The sequence below is a fragment of the Lithobates pipiens genome, unplaced genomic scaffold (genome assembly GCF_037356315.1).
Source record: "Lithobates pipiens isolate NorthernLeopardFrog02 unplaced genomic scaffold, aLitPip1_a1.2 Scaffold_25, whole genome shotgun sequence".
Classification (NCBI taxonomy): Eukaryota; Metazoa; Chordata; class Amphibia; order Anura; family Ranidae; genus Lithobates; species Lithobates pipiens.
The window spans coordinates 90,483,086-90,505,648 of NW_027507787.1; the positions used below are offsets into that span (position 1 = coordinate 90,483,086).

The 22,563-nt window shown below is 45.1% G+C and overlaps 1 protein-coding gene across 1 annotated transcript in view; it reads left to right on the top strand.

Moving 5' to 3' along the window:
* Positions 1–164: 164 nt before the first annotated feature.
* The window catches only part of TMX2 (thioredoxin related transmembrane protein 2), a 25,103-nt gene continuing 2,704 nt past the window's right edge, over positions 165–22,563 (top strand). The window contains exons 1-7 of the mRNA XM_077454666.1: positions 165–395; positions 8,401–8,461; positions 11,307–11,420; positions 14,506–14,582; positions 14,898–15,004; positions 17,434–17,499; positions 19,845–19,974. Of these exons, the coding sequence (XP_077310792.1) occupies positions 207–395; positions 8,401–8,461; positions 11,307–11,420; positions 14,506–14,582; positions 14,898–15,004; positions 17,434–17,499; positions 19,845–19,974 (744 nt within the window). The 5' untranslated portion in view covers positions 165–206. The remainder of the gene's footprint in view (positions 396–8,400; positions 8,462–11,306; positions 11,421–14,505; positions 14,583–14,897; positions 15,005–17,433; positions 17,500–19,844; positions 19,975–22,563) is intronic.

Below are 22,563 nucleotides of genomic sequence, written 5' to 3' on the forward strand. Positions count from 1 at the left end.
ATGCCGGAGAAAGGGGCGGATCTAAGTGTTGCCCTCTGATGACCCTGGTTGGCGGTGACGAAATTGCCAACCATGATCTGTATTGGACAGTGTGTATGACAAGGGGTGTGGCTGTGTGGTCTGCTCGCTCTGATTGGGTGGAGTCCGGCCTCAATGATTGGTCGGGGAGGGGGTTGTATGTTCTCTCATTCAGTGAAGAACTGACCATGGCGGTGATCGCTCCTCTGCTGGCTCTCATCTATGGGGCGCCCGGCCTCTGGCGATGGGTTTCCCAGCCATACTACCTCCTGTCGGCGCTTCTTTCCGCCTCCTTCGTCATGGTCAGGAAGATTCCTCCGGTGTGCACGGCGCTGCCCAGCCAGAGGGAGGACGGCAACCCCTGTGACTTTGACTGGGTGAGAGGGGAGGGGGGGGGGGAGCGCGGGGGCGGTCCTCTGGGGGGAGTGGGCGGGGCCGAGGTTCCGCACTTACAGCGTGCGAGCGAGGAAAGTGGCTCCACCCCCTGACATTATCCCACACCTCCACCTCTTACCATACAAGGTCACATTGTACACCCTTACAAGGTTGTCAATAAAGTTTGTTTATCAGAGACCCCAACATGTGAGCAGTCCAGGGAACATGGAGCTCTGTAGGCCTTTGTTCTACTTAAAGTTGTAATACCCACTTGAAGATTGTCCCACGCATATATACCATGGCAGGGCGGCCCTCCTGTGCCTGTTCACATACCTGTATCATGTGATTTTTTTTTTGTGCATGAGCCGCCAATGACCCGTTCACGCTGTGATTGGACTGCAGCAGCACCCGCTCATCATTGGGGGGGGGGGGAGGCAAAATGGCGGTCTGCCTAGGTAAACAAGGCAGATCACCATTCTTTCAGAGGGGAGAATGGAGGTCTTGTGTTTCTGCTAAGCAGGAACACAGATCTCTTGTTTTCCCCATCAGACCCCACAGTTAGAAAGAACCCCCTAGGTACACACTTAACCCTTTTGGTTTCCACTGATGTTAACCCCTTTGTAGCCTGTGTCGTTTATACAGTGACCGTGCTTATTTTTAGCACTGATCACTACTGGGGTTATTGGTACCCAAAAAGTGTCTGATTCGTTTACTGTAATGTCGCAGTCTCACTAAAAATCTCTGATTGCCGCCATCACTAGTTAAAAAAAAAAAAAAAAAAAAATTAAAAGTCCATAAATCTGTTTTGTAGATGTGATCACTTTTGTGAAAACCAATCAATGTGGCCTAAATTGATGGATACCTTTTTTTTTTTTGGAAGATGGTTTCCTATGGGACACGTTCATATCTGTGCTTTTTTCAGCATCTGCATATTTGGAAAGGCTCAGGGACTTTTAACGCAAAACTGTGCTTTCTTAGTTCAATATACTTCAGTGGAGAATCTGCAGAAAAGAATGTAATGTGTTTTTGCAGCAAAAAACGCAAATTGCAGTAAAATCGCATGCGCAAAAATCAAAACGCACAGCAAAAAGCACTGCAGAAACAGATCAAAAGCAAAAACTGCATAGGTGTGCACCTAGCCTTATGCTGGCCACACGGATCAATTTTCAGATGAGAATATTCAGATGAAAAATCTTTGTACATTCGCTGAATGAACGAATTTTGTTTGAAATTTTCACTTCATTTCTGAACAAAAACCACACACTGAAAACTTCTTGGTCAAAGGAATCTTCAATTTCCAAATTTTCTTGTCACTGTGGTTGAAAATGAATGTCAATTTGACCCACTTTTTTTTTTTTTTTTTTTTTTTTTTTTGTTTATTAACCGACTAATCGACTATGAAAATAATTGTTAGTTGCAGTATATATATATATTGTGTATATTTATTTACATTTTTTTTTTTTTTTTTTCAAAATAAAGAAAGCTCCATTTGTGGGGAAATGTTTTTTTAATTTTTTTATTATTTGGGTACAACGTCGCATGACCGCCTAACTGTTAGTTAAAATAACACAATGCCGTAATGCAAAAAATGGCCTGGTCATGAAGGGGGGTTAAAACTTCCAGGCCTGGAGTGGTTCCTTTTTGTAATTGCCTCCTAACAGCCTCCCCTCCACACTTCTCTGTACAGTGGAGCCTTTGGTTACAAACCTAATCCGTTCCAGGAGAATGCTTGTAATCCAAAGCACTCGCATATCAAAGCGAGTTTCCCCTTAGAAGTCAATGGAAATGAAGGTAATTAGTTCCGCATTGACTTCTTTTGCATGCAATACAGCATGTGGCCAGAGGTGGGGCACCAGAGAGCCTCAGGAATGGAGTATTTCCGCACCATTCTGAGTGTCCCGCACCTCTGGCCAAATGCAGTACTGCACCACCCATTAGCTTGAATTCTGCTAGTTTTGTGAGACAACACTCGCATACCGAGTCAGGGTTTAAAAATATAAAAAGTTGCTAGTCTTTCAAAACACTCGTTAACCATGTTATTCGTAAACCAAGATTCCACTGTATTTGTTTTCTTTTACCCGCTGCTCCCTGTGGTTGTTGCTGTACAGATCCGTACATTTGGACGCTCCATAGGCAGCCCCGGAAGCTGTGCAGAAACCTAATCTGTGCCATTGCTCTGCACGGTCATGTTATGGCACTGGCCAATGGGGAGGGGTCCCGGAAGTAAGAAGAGTCTCTCATTGGCCAGTGCAGTCACATGACTGTGCTAAGCAGTAAACGAGAGCTGTGGCGCAGATTATACTTGTACTCGGCTTCCAGGGCCGCCTATGGAGTTCTCCAGTGTAGGGCATCATTAGAGCGGTCACTGTAGGTAGCGGATGATTGACAACAAGCACAGAATAAGTGCGGAGGGGAGAGGAGGAGCGGGAAGGTGGTTAAAGTGGAACTTCAATCAATCAACATTGATTATTTGTAATCCTTATGCTGCTAGCATTAGTAAATGGATAGGAACATACAGTGCCTTGCAAAACTATTTACCCCCCTTGGCATTTTTCATGTTTTGTTGCCTCACAACCTGGAATTAACATGGATTATTTGAGGATTTGCATCATTTAATTTACAGAACATGCCCACAACTTTAAAGATGGTGTGTGTGTGCGCGCATGTGTGTTTTTTTTTTTTTTTTTTTTTTAAGTTTTGTGAAGAAAACAAATAGGACAAAATAACAGAAAAAATGTGCATAACTATTCACTCCCCTAAAGTCAATACTTTGTAGAGCCACCTTTTGTGGCTATCACAGCTCCATATAGCTTTGGATAGGTCTCTGAGGTTGCCACATTTTACCGCTGGGATTTTTGCCCATTCCTCCTTGCAAAACTGCTCCTGTTCCTTCAAGTTGGATGGTTTGCGCTTGTAAACAGCAATCTTTAAGTCTGACCACAGCTTTTCTATTGGATTGAGGTCTGAGCTTCGACTAGGCCATTCCAACACATTTACATGTTTCCCCTTAAAGCACTCAAGTGTTTCTTTAGCAGTGTGTTTGGGGTCATTGTCCTGCTTGAAGGTGAACCTCCATCCTAGCCTCAAATCGTATTTGGCAAGTACAGCATAGCAGTATATATAAAATAATATGCAAAGTGGTTGAAGGGAAGCTTCAGAATGTCAAAGATGTTTTTATTGCAAATTATGTGAGCAGACTGCAGTTCCTCTTTTAACAGAAACACGGGCAAAGATAAAAAAAATGAAGAAGCTGCATACCCAGTGATTTATCGCCTTGTTTACACAATCCGCATTCTGATCACTCTTCAGAGGGCGTTGGACAGGTGGTGAGGTGGCATTGTATCTCCTCCTTACTGCCTACTTTAAAGTATATGTAATCCCTCACCTTTTGTTAAACATCCCAATCAGTTTACAATATAAAAGAGAGATTAAAACATTTTATGTATCATATATTTAAAAAAAAAAAAAATAAATAAAATGTTGTTATAAGTGATCACATACCCTTTGCTCTCAACTGCATAAGGAGCACATAGAGCTAGGGGAAGAGAACAGCAGGACACTGATCTTCCCAGTGAATGGCTGTGCAGAGGGGGCATGTCAGGACAAGTGTGATCATTGGAGGAGAGCAGACTGACTTCCCAGTTCAGCTAGAGAACTGACAAGGCTGTTTTTCCATGCTTAGAGGGGTCAGTTTTTAAAAGGAATGTAGAGGGACTGGTAGGAACAGCAGGGATTTCACATAAAGGAAGCGATACAAGAGAACAGGATACTTTCTCATACAAATATACAGTACAGCAGGCACATATCGGGAATATGAAGTGCTGGCTTTACATGTTCTTTAACCCCCTAAATGCCAGACTTCTGTGTTTGTTCACCTTTTTACCATTTTTTTTTTTTTTCCCTGTAAAGGAGAACTTGCACTTAAAGCATTACAAATACACAAACCAGATTCTATTCTGAAGAATGACTGACAGTGCGGCTGTAGAGTTCCCAGACTACGGCCACCCCTCACCTCACTGGTTCCAGATTGCCATTATGATCCGGTGTTTCTGGTTTAATTCCTGATTGAACCGGTAGAGTCAGCCGCGCGTGTCTTTTTATAGTCTTCACAACTTTGTAGTTGGGTATAGAAAGTCCTTTCATTATCAATGGAAGAAGTGTTATGTATGGGATATATTCTGCACCATGGAAAAAAAAAAATCCCAATAACTTGTATATTGATTTGCATGAAAGTTTAGTGGATGGATGGATTGATAGATGTTGTTGGATGGATACATAATGGTGGTGATCAGCGACTTATGGAGGGGCGGCAGCCAATCTGACACTTTGTGGAACTGATCAGTGCTAATATACAATGACACTGGCTGGGAAGGGGTTAACATTTGGGGAAATGAAAGGGTTAAATGTGTTCCTAACTCTGTTTCTATGTGTTGTGTGCTGATTTTACCAACCAGTGCCAGTTTTTGTTCCCTGCTAAAAACCAGCATATCGCAGCTGTCAGAAGAGAGCTTTTGTGTTTACATAGACAAGTCTCTCCTGTCACTTGCTCCAATGATTTGGTGAGTCCCATTTATTAATCACTGGCTGGGAACTAGGGATCGACCAATGATCGGCGGCCGTTTTTTCACTGTTTTTGAAGTATCGTAGCGGGCACAAACGTACCCAATATTACTGATCTTGCTTCAAGTTCTGTTACCAGGGTGATGCAGCTGCATTTATATCATCCCAGTACCGTTCTCTAGAGCAGACGGTCGGCTTTATTGTAATAACAACTGATGGGGCTCTGCAGCCGCTCGGCTGTTGCAAGCAGTCGGAGGGGATAACCCCATCGCTCCTTGCCCTAGGCTCTCCCGTCCCACCCAGAGGCCCAAGCAACCAGCCGGGCATGCCGCTGGCTGGCCGAAGGACCAAACAAAGCTGAAACTTCATTCGGGTCTCAGATCTAGTAACCTAGAAGCAATGTCGTGACATCCTAGAGGCGCCAGTTAAAAAAAATATATAAAGTATTCAAAACGCTGATCTTGACACTTTGAATACTTTCAAATGCAGAGGAGGGGTTTGGAGTCTTATAGACTCCCCGATCCCTCTATAAAGCGTACCTGTCACTGCCTATTGCAAGGTAGGGCTGGGGGGGAAAAAAGTGGATTTAAATCTTGTATCGAGTTGAGAGGTGAAATCGTTTTTTTTCTGTTTTTTATTTTTTTTGCCACCACGCCGATCCTGAGTTGCTGCAGGCAGGAGTTTTTAGGCGAGGCCATGGCTTTGGCTAAAAACGCCTGCCCACAGCTCCTCCTGGACCAGCGCGGTGTCCATCAAAAAAAATTAAATAAAATTTTATCTAGGTGTGTGGGCGTTTTTTTTTTTTTTTTTTTTTTTAATCGTTCCAGCTCTAGTACAAGGGATGTTTACACTCCTTGTGACAGCAGTAACCCATGGAGAGAAAAAAAGTGTACAACATTATTTTTTTTTTTTTTAATGTACTGAATGTTGGCCCGAGAGGTGGCCAAGATATCGGTTTCCTATCGGCCCTGAAAAAATAAACGATATTGGCCAATTCCTACTGGGAACTGGGGGTGAGCTTGTCCTGGAGCCAGTGACAGCCAAGCAGGCGTGTGTCCCCTACCCAGAAATGCAGAATCGCGCGTGTGTATTTGTTGTTCTGTGTAGTCGACACGCACTGTAGCAGTAAAACTACAGTGTATGGTCGGCAAGTGGTTATACAATGGACACTTCAATGGCGGCAGAGCCATACACCGCTTGAGTTTTGTCTGAGTCAGCCGACATCTGAGCAATGTATGGCCAGCTTTACTCTATATAAAGACACGTCTGCTGACAGCTGTAATGGGGAGGGGAGGGGGAGAAGTCTCCAACCCTCTACACTGCACCAATGCTTCTTAGATATGCATTTAAAAGACCCCTTCATTTTGTCATACTATCAAGTATTGCTTTGTTTTTCAAACATGTGTTTGAATAAATTTAACTTTATCTAAATTTCTCTTTTTATTATTATAAAAAAATATATATTATAATATATCTCTATTTCTCACACACACACACACACACACACACACACACACACACTAACTATATGTGTGTAAAATTGTGTAGCACCTCTTTGGGGAACATGAGCATGCCAAAGCTACCTGTCCCCAGCCAGCGGCACCACAACAATTATGTGTATGCATGGTCAAGCAGGCGAGGCTCACTATGGGAACGCATTCAGCAATCTATAGTCCTCTAATAGGCTGGCAGTCACATGGCACGACATCCACTAGACCAGGGGATTCTTAACCATTTTTTAAGGCTGCTTTCACACTGGGGCGGTATTCAGGCGTTACAGCGCTAAAAATAGCGCCTGTGTAACGCCTGAAAAAAACCGGCCCCTTTAACTCCAGTGTGAAAGCCGGAGGGCTTTCACACTGGAGCGATGCGCTGGCAGGATGGTGAAAAAAGTCCTGCCAGCCGCATCTTTGCAGCGGTGAAGGAGCGGTGGATTCACCGCTCCTACCCATTGAAATCAATGGGACACCGCGGCAATACCGCTGGCAAAGCGCCGCTGCAGCGGCGCTTTGCGGGCGGGTTTAACCCCTTTTCGGCCGCTAGCGGGGGTTAAAACCACCCCACTAGCGCCCGCACACTGCCGCTAAAATGACGGTAAAGCGCCGCTAAAAATAGCGGCACTTTACCGCCGACGCCGCTCCCGCTGCAGTGTGAAAGCAGCCTAAGAGTGAGGGCCACTTAAGTGATTTGGGAACCGGTCATGGGTCACAATGAACTATGGGGTTTTACCACCCCCCAAACGACAAACATAAACGAGCCCTTACTATCCTGAGTCCCCTATAACGGCTTGTTCACACTTGACTAAATTTCTGACACTCAACAAACCCTCCTATAGCGTTTGTATGGCATTAGTATGGGCGTCACACAGGCATCAATGAGCTTTAGAATGGGGCGTTTTACAAACATTAAAAACGCTCCCTAAACACCCTATGCATGGTTTTGTAGCGTTTGATGAGCGTTAATGCTGCTCCACAATGGAAAGTGACAGAAACTCATTTTAATGTGCCGCAACCACACCAAAACTGTGTCAAATGCCTGCCAAAGCATTTGTGGAGCGTTACCATAGACCTGAATGGGAGGTGTTAAGAGGTTTTAAATTGCTTCTGACTCGACATGAGGCTTCAATTTTGAAGCGACACTAACGCTTTGTGTGAACAGCACAATGTGCTGTCTATTATATCTTGAGCATAGGAGTTTGACGGGCGTTTTTTTTTTTTTTTTTTTAATGCCTCTCAAACTCCTGCTCTTAATGCCAGTGTGAACTCAGCCTAAGATTGCTTCCACACTGATGCCCGTCAGTTTGTCCAAACCACGGTTGCAGCAGAGTGCACTTGTGGGTTAGCTGTGCTTTGCCTTCTATTTTATACTGCATTCAGGAGTTTTGGTGCCATTTCAGAAAGCACACCAAACCTGCAAGATATAATAGAAATCTATGTCTCAGTGCAGCTAACCTGCAGGAAAGCAGCAGGTAAACTGCACTGCACCCGTGGATCAGAGTGAAAGCAGTCTAATTTGTCCATTGCAAAAGTGCAGTGTATGTGACGTTTAATACACTGACCTTTTTACTCTTTCAGCTTCTCCTGATATTACTCTCCAGACTGCTAGAAAGATCCCAGGCGAAGTGCAGTAGGTATCGCTCCATCTGGCACAAGAGCCGGCGCTCCTACTTCCTCCACTGCCAGCCCAGGGTCAATACACTCTGATGCTTGGGGATGGCTTGCCAATCCACCATCTATGAGCATTTGCTTCCCTGGTTTGAGATTGAGGGCCACATCAAAGACCTCCAAGGGCCACAGGTTGAGCACCCTTGTACTAGTGTCTACAGCCTGTTTTTTTTTTTTATTTATTTTTTTATATTCATTTATTTTGCTGTACACATTTAAAGAACCAATTTATCTCATGTTCTGACCTTTTTTTTTTTTTTTTTTTTTTTTTTTTTTTTGCCAGAGAGAAGTGGAAATATTGATGTTCCTCAGTGCCATTGTTATGATGAAGAACAGACGAAGCAGTAAGTGTCTCATATTTGCTATCCATGTGTAAGGTAGTATGTCCTTCTCACAGAATGCCTTGCTGGTGCTCATTCTGCAACCCCAGCACCACCTATTACATATTCTGGGCTTGGGGCCCTGACTCTACTGATCAAAGTCTTTCATCTGTGGATATAAAACTTAATTCCTGGCAATTTTTCTTTTAGAAAATATGAATGTATGCAGCACTAAAAAAAACATACTATAAAGTAAGAGTCCATATTGTTAAAACGGAGTCACTACACGGCGCTTTGTCCAATAGGATGCCGTGTAGGGTGGAGCTCTGCCATTATGGTGCTGTAATGCACCGACCGTGGCCATCTTTGTGGTTGAAAACAATTGATATCCTTGACAGATTGTAGCTTCTGACATGCCTGCTTTTATCTAACAAAATACTACAAGATTCATCTATGGTCCAATTGAAGTGGTTTTGTAACTCTGTGGTCCATTTTCTTTGGTAAGAGGCCCAGTGTGGTTCGGTGGAGGATAATTTCATTCTCACCTTATTGTGTCTCTGTATACACCATGGGTGGTTCCAGCTGTTTGCCTGAACAAGGACTCCTTTTTTTTTATTTTTTTATTTTTTTTTAACCCCATGGACTCTTACTTTATAATTTTATGTATTATGCTTTTTATTGTTGCCATACAATTTATGCCAGCTTTTTTTATTAATGTTAGTAAAGTGATCCTTCAATTTATACATTTTTGCCCCGCTTACCTGAAGGTGGTGTCTGCACATTTCAGGTAATCACCTATCCAGTGGATCTAGCTTTGTTCCGCTGAGTTCCTCTCATGTCTGGCTGCAGCTCCATCCTGTGCCACCATGTTCTCTGACATCATCAAGAGGCCCACTGGCATATTCCGTGTTCAGTGGGCAGGCCTTTTGATGATGCACGATAGTCCCACCCCCCGCCTTCTTTCCTTAAAGTGATTGTAAACCTTTTTAAATAACAAATATGTCATTGCCTCCACTGTGCAGCTTGTTTTTGCACAGAGTGGCCCTGATCCTCCTCTTTTGGGGTCCCTTGGTGGCTCCTCCCCACATCAGATAACCCCCTAGGAGAAGCACTCTCCCAGTGAGTTACCTTGTGGTCATGCTCCCGAGTCCAGTATTTGCGTCATTAGATTTGATTGACAGCAGCGGGAGCCAATGGCTGTGCTGCTATCAGACTATCCAATCATGAGCCGGGAGAGTGTGTCTCTGCCGGGGGACTGAAGGGGCTCAGGTAAGTAAAACTGGGGGGAGGGGGTTGGGCTGGGGGGCTGTTTACTGCCAGACATTTTTTCACTTTAATGCATTAAGGTGAAAAAACATAAGGGTTTACAACCCCTTTTAAATGAAAGGCTATGCCTCCTGTGATATGTGGCATACATATCCTGGGAGGCACAGTGGGCAGTGTGTGCAGGTCATTTGCCTAAGGCCATAGGGAGGACTATTCCTGCAGAGGAAGGGAGGAGGGTTGGAGGGGCTGGATTGCCTTCAGGAGGGCAAAGGTCCACTTTAAAGCGGGAGTCCACCGGGACTCCGCGTTTTTTTTTTTAAAAGCCAGCAGCTACAAATACTGCAGCTGCTGACTTTTAAAATAGTGACACTTACCTGTCCAGCGCGCCCGCGATGTCGGCACCCGAAGCCGATCGCTAGGTCGTCTGTCGGGTCCTGCCGCCGCCATCTTGGGTATGGGAATCAGGAAATGGAGCCTTTCGGCTTCATTTCCCGGTTCCCTACTGCGCATGCGCGAGCCGCGCGGCGCAATCCGGACGGTCCCCGCTGCCTCTGGGAACTGTGTGTTTCCCAGCAGGCAGCAGGGCACTTGCGCAAAGGGGCGGGCAGTTGCGGAAAGGGGCGTAATCTACGCCCCTTTCCGCAGACAGCTATCCCGGAAGTGGGTGCAGTTACCTGGATTATCCAGGTAACTGCACCCCCCTCCCCCCTGAAAGGTGCCAATTGTGGCGCCGGAGGGGGGGGGGGATTCCGATGAGCGGAGGTCCATTTTAGGGTGGACCTCCGCTTTAAGGTATATCCAAAGCCAAATCTGCTGCCAGTTTTTTTTTTTTTTTGCCATCTACATCTCATTAGAGCGATGAGCTTTCACTTCTTGCCTTTAAGGAAGCAAAAGGATTGGTTTCCAATGTGAGGGAAAGACCCTTTAGACAGTTATGAAAACTGGTGTCCTCATTGGAAGATTTCCCCTCAATTTTTGTTCTGGTGGCAACCCAACATTTTGGGTTTACCCACCCTTTCATTCCTGATGACTTTGATGGTCAATTAGAGAAAGTGAATCTTTCTGATGGTGCTCAGACCATTGTCCCCCACAGTACATCTTGTGGAGAAAAAGATGTCCCCAGTGTTTTGGGTTCCAAAACACCCAGAGGCAAAAAATGATACACTGATACAATCTCTTCAAGTGAATTGGGCTGTGCCACAACTGAGAGCCAAATGCTAGTCCTGAGGTTGTACCATGGTATTCCTGTTGGAAAAATTCAGTTTGGCTCTCAAAAACCCCCCAAAAATCAGGACTTCAGTAGAAGGCAGTATCACCTCCTGACTGCCTGTCAGCTGCACCTGCACCCCTCTCTGAAAAGCAATTTCCCCCTTGCTTTTCAAAGAGCAGTGCAGGTGTAATCTAAGCCCAGGTGTGTTACTGGCACAGTTGTTTTCTAGTTCTACTTTAGAAAAAAAGTCTGAAAAATAACAAGGCCCCCCATCTAAGGACTGGTAAGCTGCCGTTTTTTGTTCTCAGGGGTAGGTAGACTTTTTAGGTTCTGCAGCCTCTTGTTTGCAGATATCGCTCTACTGACTTTATTTCTCTGCCATTCTGATTTCAGTTACAATTGAACAGCATATTGGGAACATCTTCATGTTCAGCAAGGTTGCCAATACGATTTTGTTCTTCCGCTTGGACCTGCGTATGGGCTTGCTGTATGTCACACTGTGTCTAGGTGAGTGCTTTGTACTTGTTCTATTTATGTAAGCTGGATGTGAGAGCCGGCACCTCTGGGGTTTGCCTTCTGAAATTGCAGCTTTCTCTCCATCTTGCTGTGGTGTCTCATGTTTCTTGCTCAGTACAATGTAACATGAAATAAGCGCACAATCTAGTAGGATGTCTCGTACATTAACTGGGACCTCTGATATTGAGGTTTTTATATTGTCCTCAGTATGACCGGTTAGTAAACTTGCACTTTTTGTTATTTATTTTATGTCTTGTGATAAAGGGTTAATGTGTTTTTTTTTATTTTTTTATTTTTATTTTTTTAATACTTTAGTATTAAACCCAAAAATTTTTATAAGATGCAGAAGCTTTCCTCCACGCTTATTTTGTTTGCTGTTGCTTCTTTAGACCCCTTTCACACCACACCGCCGATAGCGCGGGCGGTAAAAGGCCGCTATTTTTAGCGGCGTTTTACCACCGGATTTGCGGCGCATTTCGGCCGCTAGCGGGGCGCTTTTACCCCCGCTAGCGGCCACGAAAGGGTTAAAACCGCCGGCATTACGCCGCAATAGTGGCGTTTTGCCGGCGGTATTACAGCGCTGCCCCATTGATTTCAATGAGGAGCAGCGGTGGAGGAGCGGTGTGTTTACCGCTCCTTCACTGTTCCAAAGAAGCTGCTGGCAGGACTTTTCCCTGACGTCCTGCCAGTGCACCGCTGTAGTGTGAAAGCCCTCAGAAATAGCACCTGCAATCCGCCCTAAAGTAGCTGCACCATTGTGTGTAGTGTGAAAGCCCTAACGCAATAGCGCCTGCAAAATGCCCTGGTGTGAAAGGGGTCTTAAAGTCTTCACTTTCTTTCAAAAATATCCAATCCACAGATTCCTGCCACTGGTTTTCTCTTTTAGGGTGGCTCCATTGCCTTGCATGCTCCAATAGAGCCACACTTTTGTGCATGCTTCCAGGAAAGGCTGTTAGTCGATGTTGCTGCGCTGACATGCACAGGGAGCCAAAACAGACTGGTTGGGGTTTGCATGCATGGTGGTGCTTGGAATTATGGGACTTGTAGTCCCGGGAGAGGGCTTGGGGGCCTTTTTCTGTAGTAAGTGCACCCTCCCTGAACAGGAATTCAAGTGATTGTAAAGGTTCTGTTATGTAAAAAAAACAAACAAAACAAAAATGTTATACATCTCAACTGCCGTTTGGTTTTGCATAAAGAAGCCTGGATCCTCCTCTTCTCAGGTCCCTCTTTGCTGCCCCTGGTCCCTCCCTCCTGTCGAGTGTCCCCTCAGCCAGCAGCTTGCTATTGGGGGCACCCTCACAGAGTCAAAGCTCCATGTATCCATTCAGACATGGAGCTCCACCCCCTCTCTCCCCTGATTGACTTACTTTGATAGCTGCGGTAGCCAATGGCACCACTGCTGTTTCGGCCAATCAGGAGGAGTGTGACTGGATGTCTTTTAGGAGAGCCACCCTTGCCAACCCCCCCCCCCCCCCAAACTGATTCTCCCCTTCCATGAGCCTTTGGTAAATGCTTAGTGTAAGAGCTTGTGTCCCCCTACCCCAGTCACCATGCCCTCACCCACAGTCCCCTAATGAGGAGATGAAGTTAACCCAACTGTGGGTATAGGATTGTGTCTATGGGATTGTGTGTTTGTGTTTTGGAACTAGATGTCCCCCAACCTAACTATATAACCCAGCATATAAGAAAGGGAATTGTGGTTCTGATGAAGGAATGGAGCAGCTGAGGAACTAGAACAGGGGTCTCAAACTGGCGGCCCTCCAGCTGTTGCTAAACTACAAGTCCCATGAGGCATTGCAAGGCTGACAGTTACAAGCATGGCTCCCGCAGGCAGAGGCATGATGGGACTTGTAGTTTTGCAACAGCTGGAGGGCCTCCAGTTTGAGACCTCTGAACTAGAAAAAGGGGAGAGTTTTCTTGCAACTTAAGGGAACCTGTCACATTGCTGTAATTGTTAAAAGAACGGAGCCACCTTAAACAGAAGCGACAATCCGATGAGTCCAGCCAGGGAGCACCCGGATCTACAGCATGCCACTTCCTGAATACCCCAAATCAATAATCAAACACACTTTTCTGAGTGTACCAGATGGAGGTATTAATAAATTGTATGGAAGATTCCTTAAAATGGAGCTCCGCCCAAAAGGGGAAGCTCCACTTGTTTCCTCCGCTTCCATATTTGGCACCTTTCGGGGGAGGGGGGGGGGGGGGCGAGTACCTGTTTTTGACAGGTACCCACTCCCAGTTCCGGGTGACTTCACCACGGCAAAGTAACCTAAAAGTTTGGCCCCCTCCTCCTTCCCCCACTGCTGGGCCATTCACAAAGTTCAGTGCGCTTTCTTCACTGCCGAGTCTCTTTAAGGTTTTTCAAGCACAGAATATACATGTGACAGTATATTCATATTGGAGGTTGGAAACCTTCCAGAAGATGGATATTGCACTTTGCATGGACGGATAGGTGAATGGATATTTGTCCAGCTTGGATACTGGGAACTACATTTAGTCCCTGAACTGTTACTACTGTTATTGTTAGTGTTGTTAAACTCAGGACCCTGCATTCACTACATCTGGTCTCCCACAGAACACAATTATGTTAGTAAATATAAAAGGCTAAATACCTTATTTTTTTTTTTTTTTTGAGTAGTCTTATGCCTTTTATCGGTGTCTGGTTAAAGCTTGTAGGAGGAGTTTTCATTCTCCTCTGACTGTACTATGAGGCTGCAGGACCCATGACCCTCTGTCTGGACAGTGCTGATTGGCCCTGTGCTGATCACATGCGCCCTCCCCCCAAAAAATCAGGAGATGGATTGAGGACAGTAGAAGGGGAGGATTGGAGAGGACTGGAGAAGACAGGATCAAACAACCTTTTTTTTTTTTTTTTATAAAATGCAGAGGATTAACCACTTAGGTTCCACAGTGAGTATAACAAGCATGCTATATTGCACATACAAACTGATTTTACTGTTGAGGGTTTAGTAACACTTTAACCTCTACAATGCATATCTGAAACAAAATCGTATGAATGTTCCTTATTCTATTTTGATAATTTTTTTTTTTTTCCCTCTTCCTTTTTTTGTAGTTTTTCTCATGACCTGTAAGCCTCCACTGTATATGGGTCCTGAACATATCAAGTATTTTAATGACAAAACAATAGAGGTAAATTTGATTTAAATTCTTATATTTAAAGTAGATGTTTTTCCAATTGGGCTGCAAAAGTGAAAATATTCCTTAAGATGGGGGTAGGCAACCTCGGCTCTCCAGCTGTTTTGAAACTACAAGACCCATAAGACATTGCAAGACTCTGACAATCACAGGCATGACTCCTAGAGGAAGAGGCATGATGGGATTTGTAGTTTCATCACAGCTGGAGTGCTGAGGTTGCCTACACCAGCCTTAAGAGACATTAGAGATATGTACAAAAGAGTCTTTACATCACTTCACTTATCTTTTTACTGCCTATCATATCCTCAGGAGGAGATACAGTCTGATCGTCGGATCACATGGCTGGTGGAGTTCTTTGCCAACTGGTCATCCGAGTGCCAGTCCTTTGCGCCCATCTATGCCGAGCTGTCTTTGAAGTATGTTGTGTGTGTGTGTGTGTGGTGGTGTGTGTGTTTTTTATTTTAATTTTTTTTTATCTTAATTGAATATCGATTTGTTCAGTCCTGTAATTTACTGATTGGATTTTCAAAAAAACAAAACACTGCAAAACCCCAGCTGTCCAACCCCTTATATGATCCCTGCAGTTTAAAGTTTTCATATATTGATTGGAAATGGCAGGTTTAAACTCGGGGCTTGTTCCCCTCACTGGAAGTATATAGTGCTTTTTATGTTTAATACTTGCCTTTTTCAAGGTCTCCAGGCCAATCACAGGACTCTGCAAGATCCTCTACTTTGCCTGTTCTCCAGGCTGGGCAGCCCTTACTGATTGTGAGAGCAGGGATGACCTCCGCATAGCGCTCTACATTTAGTGCACAGTAAATGCAGGGCACCATGACTATGACCCGGGGGGAGGTAGGTTCATGATGTCCTGTACTCGCATTAGGCGCTCCATCGTGTGTCATTCAGCTGAGAAGATGGAGGACATCTTGTGGCCAATAAATGGTACTGAAGGGAACAGCCTCCTCCAACCCTGCCTTTTCCCAGGTCACTCATACGTGAGGGAGAAGGTATCGGTTTGTGCTGGGTGTTTACCATAGAGAATCCAGCAAGCCAGATGGCCCCTGGACATCTGATCTTTCGGAGGCTGGGCACGATGCTATGACGTCACTTCCGGCTTCTGCATTTGAAAAAAATGCAGCTGCCTCTGCTGGAAAGCCAGTATAATTTTTTTTTTATTTTTTATTTTTTTTTATTTACTTCCCCCTCCCTCCCCAGGCTTCCCAGCCTAGAGGCGAGATGTGGGAACTTATTGACCCACCAGATCTTGCTGTAAAGAGGACCTGTTGAGCACTATTTCCTACTACAAGGGATGTTTACATTCCTTGTAATAGTAATAAAAGTGATAAAAAAGATAAAAAGAAAATCTTAAAATGGAAAAATAAAAGTACCTACGTTCCCGCGTACTCGTGCGCAGAAGAGACGCATATCGCGCCCACATATGTAAACTACTTTCAAATCACACATGTGAGGTATCGCTGCGAACGTTAGAGCGAGAGCAATAATTCTAGCGCTAGACCTCTTCTAACACTAAACGTGAAACCTGTAAAATAGGTGTCTCCTATGGGGATTATTAATTACCAAAGTTTGGTGCCCTTCCACATGTGTGCGCAATTTCAGAGCATGACATGTTGGGTATCTAAAAAAAATAAAAAAATTGGTCTAACTACTTTATATTTTTTTTTTTAATGCAAGAAACGTGAACTTTGAAAAACTACTGCGCAAATACCGTGCAAGATAAAAAGTTGCAACGACCACCATTTTATTCCTTAAGGTCTCTTCTAAAAAGAAAACATATATGTTTGGGGGTTCTGAGTAATTTTTCTAGCAAAAAAATGATGATTTTTACATGTAGGAGCGAAGTGCCAGAATTGGCCTGGGCAGCAGGTTTATGGATAGCAGGAGGAGCGGGCAGAGTTTTGTACATGGCTTCCTGACATCACAGCCCCCTGCCTACGGCTAGGTTCACACTTGTGCTCTGGCAGCCATGTTTTGCGTGTGCCCATTGTTGAACAAGCTGCTGTGCCTCCTGAAAATTCAGGGCAAAGGTCCGAAAGGTCTGAAAATGTAGCCCTCGCAGAAACCGTAAGAGCAGTGCGACTTCCAGTGCATGAGGGTGCCCTTATGATTAATGGCACCCCCACTTATCTTTTTCCTGCGGGTGCAGAAACAGGTGTGGTCCCACAGCAGCAGTCACTAGCACAAGTGTGAAGTTAACATTCGTGCTCCTCTTGAGCACTCTGCCTTGATGCAAACAGTCGGCACAGTCTAGGGGGGAGTTATGTAAACTTATATTGATGAGTGGATGTTGATCTTGAGGAGTGGCCGTTCCGAAGTACAGTATTTGCATGTAGACCCCCTTAGGTAATGCCTACATCTGACATTAACCCTCTGATTTAAAAAAAACTTAATCCAATGAATGCGGCGGGCCAGGGACAGTTAGGCTGGGGTTAGGAAATGGCTAGATGAAGCTGGATGTCCTCCAGGCAGGCTCTATCTGACTTGTCATAGCTTCCAATGCACGCTGTGAGAATTTTCAGTACAACATGGGAACCTGTACAACACTGCAAGACTGAAGATGAGCCTGGAGTCCAGATTTAATGTAGCTCCTAAAGTTAGCTTAACAGGAACCTATCCCTGGAATAGCCCCAACGCTAACCCCCCATTGTGCTGCATACATGGCTTGTCCTGTGCCAGGAGTCTATGCTGATAGCAAGCATTTAAGCAGGTAGGTCATCACACTGCATAGGGGTCAGTATATGTTATTGCTATGACGGATCAATTTCTGGGGAGGGGATGTATGGTTGCATTTCATTTAATAAATCTTGTATCTTGCCGCATTTCATAGGTACAACTGTGCTGGTCTGAAATTTGGGAAGGTTGACATAGGCCGGTATCCTGATGTCAGCACAAAGTAAGAATCGTTCCACACGGTTTCTTGCAGTGTACATGTTTTGGTGGATATGTGTGTAATGTGCATTGAGCGATTAAACTCTTCTTAAAAGATATTGGAGGACTTTGAGGACATGTGCAAGTCATAGGCGCATATCTAGGTGCATTTATACACAATGGAATGAAAATGCATTACTTCAGTGGTAAATAGGGCTAAGATCGGGTGTGTTTTTTTTGGATGTGGACACACATGTGCATGTCCGCCAGGAAGCCATCACCCGTACTGGGCCAATCGTCTGCGGTCAATGCTTACATGGGGCAGAGATTGCCTCAGCTGATGGCCTTTTACAGATAACTTCTTGGCAGGCTCACACACTTTTTGGTTCAGATCCTAGTCTGAGCTCATCACAAGTGATAGAGTAGAAGTGGAACTTTATCCATAACCACATGAGGGGGGTGGGGAGAATGAATTTTCTTTAGTAAGGAACATGCATTCCAAATGAATAATTATGCTACCAAAATTAGTGTGCTCTAAATTGCCTCCAGCTTTTGCTCCTGTTTGTTCTTTCTTGGAGGTTGCCATTTTGCTGAAGCCCACTGCCCCGATCAGCAGTAAATCATAAAGCGGAACTAAACCCATGGCTTTAACGGTCTCAAAAAAGTTACATGCCGGGAATGCTAACCATCACATTTGCTTGTGCTCTCATCCAAACTGTCTGACCATCAAAGGACTGGTGTCATAACTGGTCACATGTGCAGCACCATGACCGTTGCAGATCTAACAGAAGCAGCTTCCTTGGCTGTAAAGGATAAGAGGGTTTAATTCTGCTTTTTAAGAGTGTCAGCAGATCTGCCTCTATTTTCTGCACAGTCACAAAAAATGGAGAGCAACTGAGCATGTGCAGAGCAGGGTGCTACAGTGTATTACTGGATTTTAAACAAAATGGACTCCTATTTTTAATGTTTTATATAGCTATGCCTGCAAGTAGAAGTGGAAGCCAAGATATTTATCTTCTTGTCAACAATGATGGTTACAATGATTTCCATAAATCAAATAACAGTAACATGGGTTCATACAATGGCAAGCTGATATTATTGTCGGGATCTGCCCAGATGCCTGGCTGACAGCTGGTTTGACCTTGTGGTAGAAATTTGGCTGCTATGTTATGCACACAGCCCCATCTACTGCTGTGCTTCCAATAAGCACCCATTTCCGTCTTAATGATATAATGCTTTAGGCTTACCTTTTCCAACCCATTCATCCCAATGACCAGACATCCCCAATGCAACCTACATCCTCATTTCAGCCTGGCTGCTCCTCAGCCAGGCCCCTCTAGTACCCCATTAAAGAGACATCACTAGCAGTCTTTCATTCTCCAAAACCGTCAGAAAGCCCTCGCTCACCTTGACCAAAGCTTTTTATTTACCTTTCCCACTGGAAGCCACGCCCTGGAGGGTTTGCCTCCAACAGCTGAACACCTCCCACAAAGGGTGTGACCTCACAGCAGTAACACAGGATGTGAATGCCCATATAAGGACAATACAATGCAATACAATACAATTCAGAATAAAGTACCAATCAGACATGTATACATTTAAATTGTCAGTGACACAAACTGACTAAATGCTTTCAATGATGGAAACCATACAAAACCAATGAACGATGACTATAATTCCGTTGATAGAAATCCTTAATATATACATTGTTCCAGAGAACAATGTATACTTGGATTATTCTACATCTCTTGTGAATGGAAAGCTATCTACAGATGTGCACTGTCTATCTCCATGTGCTGATCAGACACAGCAGAGACAATGCGCACACATCCGCACACAACCAATCCCCGCAGAGCAAGCATATGTCCCCAGACGATCGTCTGTACAATGTACAGGGGCCCTTTTGCTGGCGGACATACCCCCACTCCGCAAACACCTTTTTTTCCAAGCCCAAGATATTATCCACTACCTAACGGATCTCAACCAGCGTCAGTCTGCCCCAGTCAGCTCTTTTAGAGCGGGCTGGGGGAGAATGAACACAGGAGGACTCTTATGACAATACATATAATAAATGCATCTAAAATTTTCCACAACAACCTCTCTGTGAACCTATGGGAGACTGGGCATGCCACTCTCGCCCCCCTGCACAGCCCAGTGCTCCAGTTGGTGCTAGAGAGGCAGAGAAGAGAGCTGAAAACCGAGAACTGAGTGAGTAGGGGTCTTTGGTCGATCAGTTCTCGGGCTTGGAGAAGGCAGGGATCAAATGCAGCATCCACCTAGATGAGTGATTGTTTTTGTTTCCCACATGTCTCTTCTAACCATACACTGCATTTTTATAAATTGTGCATCTTTGTTTTTTTTATGTTTTAGGTATGGCGTTAGTACCTCACCGCTATCCAAGCAGCTCCCCACACTCATCCTCTTTCAAGGTGGGAAGGAGGTATTGCGTCGACCACAGGTTGATAAAAAGGGGCGTGCCGTATCTTGGAGTTTCACTCAGGTAACCAGACAAATTTTGTTAACTTTATCCTTAAAGCGGGAGTCCACCGGGACTCCGCGTTTTTTTTTTTTTTTTTTTTTTTTTTTAAAGCCAGCAGCTACAAATACTGCAGCTGCTGACTTTTAAATAGTGACACTTACCTGTCCAGCGCGCCCGCGATGTCGGCACCCGAAGCCGATCGCTCGCTCGGCTGCCGGGTCCCGCCGCCATCTTGGGTATGGGAATCAGGAAATGGAGCCTTTCGGCTTCATTTCCCGGTTCCCTACTGCGCATGCGCGAGCCGCGCGGCGCAATCCGGACGGTCCCCGCTGCCTCTGGGAGCTGTGTGTTTCCCAGCAGGCAACGGGGCACTTGCTGAAGTGGGCGGGCGCTTGCGGAACGGGGGCGTAACGTACGCCCCGTTCCGCAGAGAGCTAGCCCGGAAGTGGGTGCAGTTACCTGGATTATCCAGGTAACTGCACCCCCCTCCCCCCTGAAAGGTGCCGATTGTGGCGCCGGAGGGGGGGGGGGGATTCCGATGAGCGGAGGTCCATTTTAGGGTGGACCTCCGCTTTAAAACTGAACTTGTTTAGCTTAGGGGAACATAGTCACAAATATATGCTTTATTTCATAGGCCCTTATACAGTGTAGGGTTGCTGCTCCTGCATTGTATAAGGTGACATTCACAATGTGACAGCCATGGGGCCGGTTATGCAATGGGGGCAAGGAATAAGAAAAATGGGTTTTCCTTAACTTTTTGCTCTTTTAAAGGAGCATCAGAATCTTGCCATCCAGGGGAAGGGGGGTACAGGCTAAAGAGGGAGCTTTAATGTCCAACTCAGAATTTTGGAATCCTGCACCTTCCCCATTCCTAAAGGTTCCCCATCTACATGGGTTGTGGGTATGTACACTCACTGGCCACTTTATTAGGTACACTTGTTCAATTTTTGGTAACATAAATTGATGATCAGCCAATTACATAGGAGCAACTCAGTGTATTTAGTAATCTAGTAGAGCTGCAACTAATGATTTGTCTGTCGACTAATCTATTGATTATTTTTTTTCGATTAGTCAACGATTATTATTATATTTTTATTTATTTTTAAATCTAGTGTTTTTTATTTTATTTATTTTTTTTTCTAATTAATCTTTTGGATAACCTTACAAAAAAATAAGTACATAAGGGGGAAGGTGTGTGTGTATCAGTGTGTGTTGTGTGTTTTATTTTTTATTTTTTTTTTTCTTCTTTTTTTTTTCTATTTATTGCAAAAAAAAATTTATCAGCCCTTTTGGGGGGGGGGGGGGGGGGGGCTGCTATGGTGAGATATCAGGGGTCTTAACAGACCTGACATCTCCCATTTGAGATGGGGAAAGGGGCCGGAGACAGATTCCCCAGTCCCTTTCTCTGCAGCTTCTGCTGCACTGATAATGAATGGAGAGAAGACAGCGGCTTCTCTCCATTCATTAACTGAGACATCGTAATCACAGGTGGTTACAGTGTTTCAGTTATGTGAATGGACAGTCAGTGGTTACTGACTCTGTCCATTCTGAAAACAAAGGAGCCGGGTTTACCGGCTCCTACCTCCGCTCTCCATCCTGAGATACCGAGAGGAGCAGCAGCACGGAGGGGGACAGATGCACGGTGGGGGAGAAAGGGGGGGGGGGTGGCTAGGGGTGCAACGGATCAAAAAACTCACGGATCGGATCATTTTTCAGATCAGCAAATAAGTGTGGGCTGGCTGGGTACGGGCAGGCAGGGTATGGCAGAGTACTTCAGGGTAAGAAGGGATGGCTGCTTCCATCCGATCTCTCCCCTCCACTGTACAGAGAGGGGAGAGAGGAACGTCGCCGGCTTGTTTACAAGTGATCGCTCCATCGGAGCTATCACAGTGTAAACAGCCTGGGTGTAGAAAGATGGCCGCTACTTCGGAGCTAGGCCGAAGCCACGGCCTTTCCTAAGGCCGAGACGGCGGCATGTGCTGATCCGAGCGGGGTGACCCGTGCGGATCGGTAACGATCCGTTGCACCCCTAGGGACAGCGGCATGGAGGGTAAGAAGAGAGGGGGAGAGGAGAGGGGGACGGCAGCACGGAAGAGAGTGGGAGATAATGAGAGATACTGATGCATCAACGCCCTGCACGCACGTCGACGTATTTTTGTAGTCGAAGTAATCGATTACATTGACTCGTCGTGGCAGCTCTAGAATCTGGACATGGTGAAGACTACTTGCTGAAGTTCAAACTGAGCATCAGAAAGGGGATTTAAGTGACTTTGAATGTGGCATGGTTGTTGGTGCCAGACGGGCTGGTCTGAGTATATAAAAACTGCTGATCTACTGGGATTTTCACACACAACCAGCTCTCAGGTTTACAGAGAATGGTCTGAAATAGAGAAAATATCCAGTGAGCTACAGTTGTTTGGAGGAGAATGGGCAGACTTGTTGATGATGGGCAACAATAACTCAACACTCCTTACAACCGAGGTATGCAGAATACCATCTCTGAATGCACAATATGTCGAACCTTGAAGCAGATGAGTTACAGCAGCAGAAGACTACTCTGGATGCCACTCCTAAGAACAGGAAACTGAGGCTACAATTCACACAGGCTTA